At 32.7% G+C, this 9,879-nt stretch overlaps 1 protein-coding gene across 1 annotated transcript; it reads right to left on the bottom strand.

Annotated features, from left to right (window-relative positions):
- Window positions 1–4,911: 4,911 nt before the first annotated feature.
- LOC113516920 (signal peptidase complex subunit 2) lies at window positions 4,912–9,740 on the bottom strand. Its single transcript, XM_026901423.3, has 5 exons — window positions 9,560–9,740; window positions 9,282–9,347; window positions 8,283–8,416; window positions 5,985–6,137; window positions 4,912–5,178 (listed from the first exon to the last, which is right to left on the bottom strand). The coding sequence occupies exons 1-5, from the start codon at window positions 9,575–9,577 to the stop codon at window positions 4,995–4,997; spliced, it is 555 nt and encodes a 184-aa protein (XP_026757224.1). The 5' UTR covers window positions 9,578–9,740; the 3' UTR covers window positions 4,912–4,994.
- Between the last annotated feature and the right edge of the window lie 139 nt (window positions 9,741–9,879).

Genomic DNA, 9,879 nt, shown 5'->3' with positions numbered 1-9,879 from the left:
ATGGAAAGTGGTAACCGTCGCCTATACACATGAGCAGTATCATAAACTTGACAGAGTATATTGTTTCGCCCATGATACCCCCCATGCGTTGCAATTCCTGAGGACTCAGGTGTTACTCCTCTGTACCCTGTAAATCCACTGCCATATCCCACCCTTCAAACCGAAACACAGCCATGCAAACACAACTGCTTCAAGGTAGAAACACGATTGGGACAGAGATAACTACCACGTGGTCATACTTTGTTATGAACGCTCTTAATTATAGGTACAAACAGAAAATCCATTCAACTAAATATTCCTAATGGAAAATATTAAGATAATATTATAATAATCTCTAAAAAATGACGATACGAAACGGAAGTGTATATATATTGATTTGCTATTTTAATTATTTATCTATTAAAAGAAAGATAAACAAATCCGACTGCAAAAGAAAAGAGGGTTATGGTTTTCTGGTGTAGGTGTGTTTATATACAAATTTTTGCCCCAACTTATACCGGTATATGGTGGTATGGTAAAAACGTTTGCAGAGTTAGCTAACAAAATATAATTCGAGATTTTGCATAGCAAGAAAAAAGCAGGTAGCTATATCAATTTACAATAACAATACAGGACCCACACGTGTGAAGCTCTATCGATTACAAAATAATATAAAAACAAACATTCAAAAGAATTCGATAGCTCCTCCTTCAGGAAGCAGCGTTTTTTTTTTATAACACAGGGACCAAACGATCTTGCGACTTACCTAATGGTAAGTGACTATATAGCTGTAAACAAATTTAAAAATATTCCATAATAATCTCTTAAAAATATTATGCAATATTTATGTATAAGTAATGTATAATTAATTTATACTACTTTTATCTTAGTTCATGAAAAGTTCCGATCATGCAGACAAAGTCGCGCACAAAAGTTAGTCTGAATACATTTTTAAAATACTTTACAATGGTTTGACCCTCATATCAATGCTAATTACACGTGCAAAGTATAATAATATTGATCAAATTCTTATCGCAGTTGTACATCCATAGATAGATCCTTAATAATAAGTTTATCTGATTATAATATCTGATTGATAGTCATATTTGTACTTAATTTGTTAAAATAAGGCATAATTAATTAATGACGCGCTGCTAAAGTTCCGATTGTGCTCCTTGGTGGTCAAACTGATTTGATTACGACAAACTGTATCTACTCTGTGAACAAATTGATTACTTTATTTGCAGCTAACTAGGGCGCCTACCATGAAATGTTTCCCGAAATTTCGGACCCGAACGAAACACAAATTTGATGTTAAATTTACATAATATGTATCGTTAAAACATATTAAAATATTGTTCGTTTAAACTTTTATGGTAGGATTTATGACGAACGAAATGATAAGCTCAGGGGGAAGGGATTGTCAGTAATGGGATTAAATAGCCCCATTACTAGCAATATATACTGTCAGGTCGACCTCCATGTGGTTCCCCCTGGAAACCATCGTGGCTAATTCTAGTTCAATTGGTCAGGAAGGGCTAACTGACCTGCTTTCATCCTCATCAATCATCTATCACTGGTGCCCCGCCAGTGTATACCGATAGTACAGGCCAGGTTACCATACCATTATCACCCATTAAAAAAAAAACAATAAGCTCCATTTACTGAGTCGATTTCGGTATGACCAAAACACGAAATTGAGTCCGAAAATTTGAAATTTCGTTTCATGGTAGACCCCTACCTTTTTGCACGCTACTTCATACCTGTGGATTATAGAAGTAGCAAAATCAATTAAATAGAACACTTCAAGATGGAGTACCAAGATAAATCATACACCAGTTTTTAAGTTCAGGGACACAATTGTGAAAACCGAATTGAATTTAGTGTAGTAGTTTCTGTTAACATTTTTCTTACACTGTGCCATAAAAAACCCACTCGTGTTTCCGCTGCGAGGCAGATTTGGTTACATGGTCGTGTTTCGTTTTGAATGGAGGAAGGTGACATTGAAATTACAGGGTACGGAATCATAACACTATATTCCTGAGAAAAGGGATTGTTAATAATAGAGTCTAACATCGTCATTGCTGGCGGGAAAGGGATTGTTAGTAATGGAGACTGAGAATTCTATTGCTAGCAATATACCCAACCAGGTCGACCTCCTCGCGGTTCTCCCTGGAAACCATAATGGTTAATTCCTGATGAATGCATCATGATGGGCTAACTGGCCTATGAGGTATGATAGGTGACGATGAACGCAGGTCAGTTAGCCCATCGTGACGAATTCTGTCAACCTGATAGGGCTGACATTGGGCATTGCTGGCAATGGGTCAGTTAGACACTATTACTAACAATCCTTCCCCCCTCCCCCACTCCGTATATCGCTAGTAGGGGTACGTAATATATAGCAATACTCGTATATTATACTTACAATATCTATATATTTGTCTGATAATAGATATGATAAAAATCACCAGAGGAAGACTTTGTACAAAAGTCGATTGCTTAGGTACCTCTGTCCCATTCGTGTTTCAACCGTAAAGCAGTTGTGTTTGCATGGCTGTGTTTCGGTTTGAAGGGTGGGATATGGCGTGAGCTTACTGGGTACAGAGGAATAACATCCGAGTCCTCAGGAATGGCAACGCATGGGGGGTATCATGGGCGAAACAGTATACTCTGTTATGTCCATGGTACTGCTCATGTCTATAGGCGACGGTTACCACTTTCCATCAGGTGAGCCGTCAGCTTCTTTGCCATTCTAAGTTGTATAATTATAATAAAAAAAGATGAAGATGAAAAGGCAGGTCAGTTAGCCGATCGTGACGAATTCAACGATAAATTAGTCACGATAGTTTCCAGGGGGAACCGCGTGAAGGTCAACCTGATAGGATATATTGATAGCAATGGGGACTAACCTTTCCATTACTAACAATCCCTTTCCCCTGGCGTGTTAGCTTATAGTAGGAGAGAGTAATACACACCAAAATCTATATAGGGTGGAAGGGACAGGTTGGCTAAAACGAACATAGCTGATTCAGATAAATGGTCAGGATTAGATGGCAAAATCGTTTCTTACCGGAAATGCACCACAGCCATATAATTAACTAATTCTTAGTATTGACGCTGCGCAATGTATTCGAAATTTCACGACGTCCTATGCTCCACGGGACGCAGAATATTTACACCAGGCGGTGAACGGCGCTTCTTCATAGACAGTTTTCGTACGCTTTTGGCGTTGACTTTATACAACTAATTTCGTGCGTTGCGAATTTTAATACGATTTTTTTTTATAATTTTATAATATTTACTATAAAATATTATTATTTTTTTATATTATGACATAATATCATAGATTACATGATTTTAAACGCGTTTAAAAAAACGCAAAAAAAAAGTATCAGGAAAACAATCTGCAATTTTCCGGTATCCGGAATTTCCGCTGAGGAAATTACCCCAGCGGAAATTCCCGGTAATAATGTAGTTCAGTTGTACACCTGTATGTTTTTTTTTGATGGGTGAAAATTGTATGGTAATCCCGCCTGCGCTAACGGGGTACGCTGGCGGAGCACCAGTGAAGGGTGATAGATGAGAATGAAAACAGGCCAGTTAGCCCATCATGATGAATTCATCAAGAATTAACCATGATAATTTCCAGGGGGAACCGCGAGGAGGTCCTGATTGGGTATGTTGCTAGCAATAGGATTCTCAGTCTCCATTACTAACAATCCCTTTCCCCCACACCTGTATATTGTAATTATTACCTAATAACGAATATATTAAATATTTTTCTTTTTTTATGAGATGATAATGGTAACCCAGCCATGGTTAACGGTATACGCTGGAGGAGTATCATTGAGGGGTGATATCTGAGGACTAAAAAGTAGGTCAGTTACCTCATTAAGCACGATGGTGTCCAGGGGGGACCGCGAAGAGGTTGACCTGCCAGAGTGGATTAAATAACGATTATCCAATATTTAATGTTGTCAAAAGTTAAGAAAATTATACATAATAATCTAATAATAAATAAAAAAATAAAATAGAAAATAAAGAAGCCGGTCAAAATTAAAATACACCTATCCCCCGATTTACACGGTAGATACGTTCCTGAGAAAAACGTGTAAATCGAAAATTAAAAATTTTCAAGTCAAAACCGTGTAAATCGAAAAGCTTGCAGAAAATGCATAATTTTACTATTTAACAGTTATGATTTTTTTCAATATTTTTAGGTGTACACAGAAATAAAAATAAAAATTTTCATTTGTTCTAATAGTTCTTATTGTAGCTTCGTTCATGTTATATGATTTTGCAACATCTACTACTCTATCTCCCTTTCGTAAGCGATCCAAAATTTCGATTTTAGTTTCTAAAGAAATAACTTTTCTTTTAACTTCTTTCGACATTATAAGCCTATAATTTTTTTTAATTAATGTTAATTTATAAAAATCTTAATTATGCACTCACTTGTAATTTACGAATATGAAAAATTAAATCTTTCTGACACTGAAACTTTCACTCAAATACAATTTTCCGTAGATAAAACTTTAATTTAATGCGAAGAAATACAGACACAGTGTGCATGTGCAGCAAGTCAGCACATAAGCTCGGGATTCCCCGTGAGATGTGTACACAGCGCACGTGTTCAAACACAGTAGCATTTAGTAGAGTGCGATAAAAACAAAAAAAAAAAAAAACTTATTTGGAAAACCGTGTAAAAGCGAAAACGTGTAAAACAAGTACCGTGTAAATCGGGGGATAGGTGTATACATTTGTTTCATATGGTCCATATAAAAATGAGTGTTAACCTTTTTTTTACCATCAATATCCAGGACAATCCATTATAACGATATTGGAACGGCACCGATATTACCAATCTCTAGTTCGTCACGTACTTTCATTGAACAATCCCTTTCTGTTACTTTAAAAAATGACACTAAATAAAAGTATTCAATAAAACTTTATTGAGACAAAGTTACAATAATGTCAGACCTTAAGTAAGAGAACAGATTTGTGCACTGTAATTACTTCTCCTTTTTCTCTGTTGAGAGAGAATTGTATATCTTTGTGATCTCGTTCAGGACAAGGTTCTGTACTATCGTACCATTGCTATCGATGAAGTTAGCAAATGACTTGTTAACAGACGCTTCACGGGATTTGCCATTTGAATCGCGCATTACCAATACTAAGTTGTATTTGTCGTCGTGTCTGAAAAAAAAAAGTTTATAAGTAAGAAGAATTAACGCGATAATTTAGGTAAAATTGACGTAGGGTTATGTCGGTCTTTCGACTAGGTTTCACCAGCCGCGATTTTCGTCTATTACAAATCATACAACGGGAAAATCTTAAAGAATAAATTTTTATATATATATTTTTTTATTCTGTTATTTATTTTACGTGTTTTCGCTCAGTACTTTTATATGAAGGTATGGTATTTTTTTAATATTGGTGTAATATTTTTTTATAATGGTAATTATTAAAATAAAACTGGTTTTAAAATATGTACATTTTCTACCCCATTATTTTAAAATTTTAAGCATTTTTGATAAAAAATCAAAAATAAAAATAATTTCTAAATATTCCTTTTGCAATATGGGTTGGTCAACAGTTTAGTTTCAACAGTTAACTGTCTACTGCTAAACATACGCCTCCCACATCGACTGCCATAAGGAACGGTCCTGAGCCACCTGCATCTACCGTTGTCCCACCATTTAGTGGCTGGTTGTCCTATACAGTGTTAGCCTGTATAGTGTCATTGCTCAAGAGCTTTTCTTCCTCGTCAATTATTGATTACCAATATTCAAAACTATCTCAAATTTTGAAGTCGCTGAGACAAATGAACACAAGAATTTTCTAAATTTGTAAACCAATCTGAAAAATTCTTTTTTTGTCATAAAAAATATAGAAATTTTATCAAAATCAGTTCAATAGGTTTTTTTACTAGTTTTGCCATAATTGAATTTGATGAACACAATTTTAATTATTTATTTATAGTAGTATGAAAATTTACTCACTTCTTAACATAAGAGCTAGCTTCCCAAACTCTTGTGTTGTTTCCAACTTTTTCCTTAGCAACCACAAATATACCTTTTTCTTTGAAAGTGGTGTATAATGTCAAAATGCCCATAAGTATGAAGTATGAGGAGACACATATTATAAGTACCAGCCTGAAATAATTGTAATTGATGTAATTAATTTAAAGAATAAAATAAATCAAATTTAACAAAATAATTAAAGAAATCAATAATAGATTTGGCCCTCACTTAAATATACATATAAATTTAGTATAAGCACATTATATTTATAGTTTTTAACAATTCCATTCACATGGATGAAATCTAATTAATAAAACAATACAAGTAAAATTTATTTAACAATACAATGGTATAAATACAGTAAGACAGTCTTATTAGTGAAAATGATCTTTACAAGACAACCTTATGCCAAGAAATTAATTGTTGTATAAGAAGGTATAATAAAAATGTATAATTAAGGAAGTTCCAAATAGTAGTTTCAAAATATTAAGTACCTAAATACAAATAGTTTTGTTTTGTTTGAAAAATGGTATAAAAGATGATATATAATATTTAAATATTGTTCACATACAAATCTGGCATACAAAATTTATTTAATTGTGCCACTATACTAATAAAAATCGTCATATTATATACCCAAAATAATAGGGACAGTCACAAATATTGGTTTTTTGTAAAATATTGATAATTAATTCAAAACGTCACTTTAGGCTATGATTATATTTAATAATATTAGATACATATCTTTAATGAATTTAGAATACAATAATTTAATATTTAAACAACTAAAATGTAAACAAGTATAATAAGTACTATGATGGGAAATTATCAATATTTTGTCACATTTCATCAGTGCTTGATACACTGTTTAGCACTTTCTTTTATTTTGGGATTGTGATGCCAAACATTTATTAACTTTTTAACCAGTTTTTCGTTGGTAGTTATCATTTCCTTGGCAATTTCCGCCTTGGTAATTTGCCACAAGTTTTCTATGGGATTCATATCAGGAGAATTGCCAGGCCAAGGTAAAACTGGAATGTTGTGGTCTTCCAAAAATTTGGTTACACTCCTCGCTTATGGCAAGAAATTAAAATTCCTCCCCATTCGTGAACCATTCCTGGAGTTGTGGCAACAGGCGTGTTTCTAATACTTGCTTGTATTGGTCCTGTCTCATGGTTTCCTGGACTATATAGATAATGACAGACCATACCATTATTTTTACAGGGTGTTTAACGCGTTCCACTATGCAATCAATTACTTTTGTCGGCTAGAATTTCAAATGTTGACTCGTCTGAGAAACATACCTAAAAAAAAATAGAAATTTATTCATAATTTTTATAAATATGATTTTATATAACACAAACAAAATTGACATTAGAACTGACCTTATTCCAGTCTTCAACAGTCTTCAGGCGGTTCACGAGCCCAAGCAAGCCGTTTCTTCTTCATCGTTTGTCAAAAATGACCTGTCAGGCCTTCCTCTGCCAACCTTCGCTGTACAAAAACAGGTATTCCATATTCCTGTATATATAACAGTTTTCTTTCTGTTTTGCAAACAGATATTTTTCCTATCAGAACGTGCTGTTGTGATATACATTTGCCTTTTCTTTTGGGCGACCGATACCTTTATTTTATTGACAGCAGACTTAGATACGCATCTTTCTCTGAGAATGACTTATTTTAATCTCAGATTTTTTTCTCGGAGACAAATAATAGCCAAAGCTGTAAAAATATATAAAAATAAAAATTGTTCTAAAATCTGCCTCAAAATACTTTAATTTTAATAATAGTAAAATAGTACTTACTTGCAGGTAATAATTATTTCACAAAACCACAAATGAACTGTTCAAAAGAATTATTTACGTGTTTCACTTTTACACGTGTGGACGACTGTGTGTCTCTCTCGTTATTAAAATATATTTACAAAATAAATAAATCTCTCAACACTTGAAATTCACTTTAAATTTGAGTTACAGAGATACTGATAACATAAAAACATATTTCAAACACACTTATACCACTTAAAAACGCAATCAGGGGCACTTGAGGAACAAAAATTATAAAAAATGTGACTGTCCCTATTAATTTGGCAACCCACTGTAAATGTCAATATATTTATGTAATGCCTATATATTAATGTTTACTTTCTATTTTACTACTTTTTTAGATTTATTTGGGTAAATATTTAATTTTAGTACCATTATGAGCACAAGGAGAAAAAGAATGATAATGTTTACAATTTTACCCTATATATTAAAATAATAACTAGAGTATTACTTTGATTGTGGAAAGGGATAAAGATAATCCCATAGCAGAGCATAGAGTGCCACCCCAACAGCCAGAGCACACAGGAATAACCGGCCATCAATGAGGGCAAAGCTCTCCTTGCACTTTAGATCTCCAGTCAAGACCTGCAATGTATAATATACTTATTTATAGATGGAACACATAATAAATAATTTTAGCATGCCATTTGAACAAATTCAGAGTAATTTAAAAATAGAACACACAAAAATGTACTACTATAGTAGTAGTAGTATAGTAATGTACTACTATATAATTATTTATTTATTTATACTTTTGCACACATTGAAAAATGTCTACAGGGCAGACTTAATGCCTGATGGCATTCTCTACCAGTCAACCACCATGCCAAACAGAGAGAGCAAATGGTGGTGCACAGATTAAAAAAAAATAGTATTTAAATAAATATTTTAAAAGATAACAATTTATGATAAATAAACATAAAAATCATATAGAATAATATACTTACAAAAACTATACACACATAAATCACATACAGTACAATACATATATAAATAAACAGTTGTGATAAATTGAAATAATGTTAATGAAGGGACTTTTTGAAGGTTGATAGCTGAGATGGTAAAAGATTGAGATTAATATGAAAGCCTTTTTAATTTCAATTAAATAACAAAAGTATTAAATAGTAGAGTATACCAACTGAAAAAAAAACTACTAATTTTGATTGAAATTAAATGTAGTGATAATACTTAGTTTAAGAGACAGATTTGTTATATAAATGTGTCATCCCATTAAAAAAAATATAATTTTTACAGCAAGTAGTTACTGTGGTACAAATTTGATCCATAGTGACGTTCAGAAGAATGATTACACAGTAACAATAGACTGGAATTTTAATTTTAGAGACAGAAAATGGTTTTTTAAGATCAATCTTTTTGTAAATGTGAATAGTTTTTATCAAGTTCCACTGAACTAATTACTATATTTTGCCTACAATAAATACTGTAATACCTCTCTTATAGCATCGTCAATGGCATTTTTAGCGGCTGCACCATCCCATTTGTTGATTTTTACTACCTGCAGATGTAAAAAAAATTGTAATAACTAATCCTCAGTTGATACAGTAAAGATTACTGAATATGTTAAATTCACAATAGTTTTATTTTGTAGATAAAACTTTTAATTCTTTTTACTGTTTACTATGGCATAGAAACCGCCACGAAAAATGTGACGTGTCCAAATCTTAGAAAACAACAAAATTTCATGATAGTGTGTAATTAAAAAGTCACCTCTGGTGTTTCAGTCATTGTTTTTTAGTAATACAACTTGATTAAGTAAAATTTTTCCACTTGTTTATACAATATAAAGTAATAATATTTTCTATTTTAAACGATAATATGAAAGCATTTGTTGGAATGAATTTCCAACTATTTAAGTCGACGCGGTGCAGTGACAGTGACAGTACAGTCACGCGGAACTGATGTTTATACGTCAGTCCCAGTCACAGCATTCTGATGTTTTATTACATGTCTAAAATTTATGTCTAACACCTTTTCCTTATTCTACGTTTAGTACCTTTGGTATTATTTTAATGGTGATAAGGATTTTT

The sequence above is a fragment of the Galleria mellonella genome, unplaced genomic scaffold, assembly GCF_026898425.1.
Source record: "Galleria mellonella isolate WM207_F2 unplaced genomic scaffold, CSIRO_AGI_GalMel_v1 utg93, whole genome shotgun sequence".
Taxonomy (NCBI): Eukaryota; Metazoa; Arthropoda; class Insecta; order Lepidoptera; family Pyralidae; genus Galleria; species Galleria mellonella.
This window is presented reverse-complemented; position numbering and strand designations above follow the sequence as displayed.

Bases quoted from the DNA above. Each gene is read 5' to 3' on its own strand.
- LOC113516920 (XM_026901423.3), bottom strand. The intron at 6,138-8,282 runs GTAATACTCTAG...CAATTATTTCAG, and splicing joins TATCCCTTTCCACAATCAAA to GCTGGTACTTATAATATGTG. The intron at 5,179-5,984 runs GTGAGTAAATTT...TTTTTTTTTCAG, and splicing joins GCTAGCTCTTATGTTAAGAA to ACACGACGACAAATACAACT.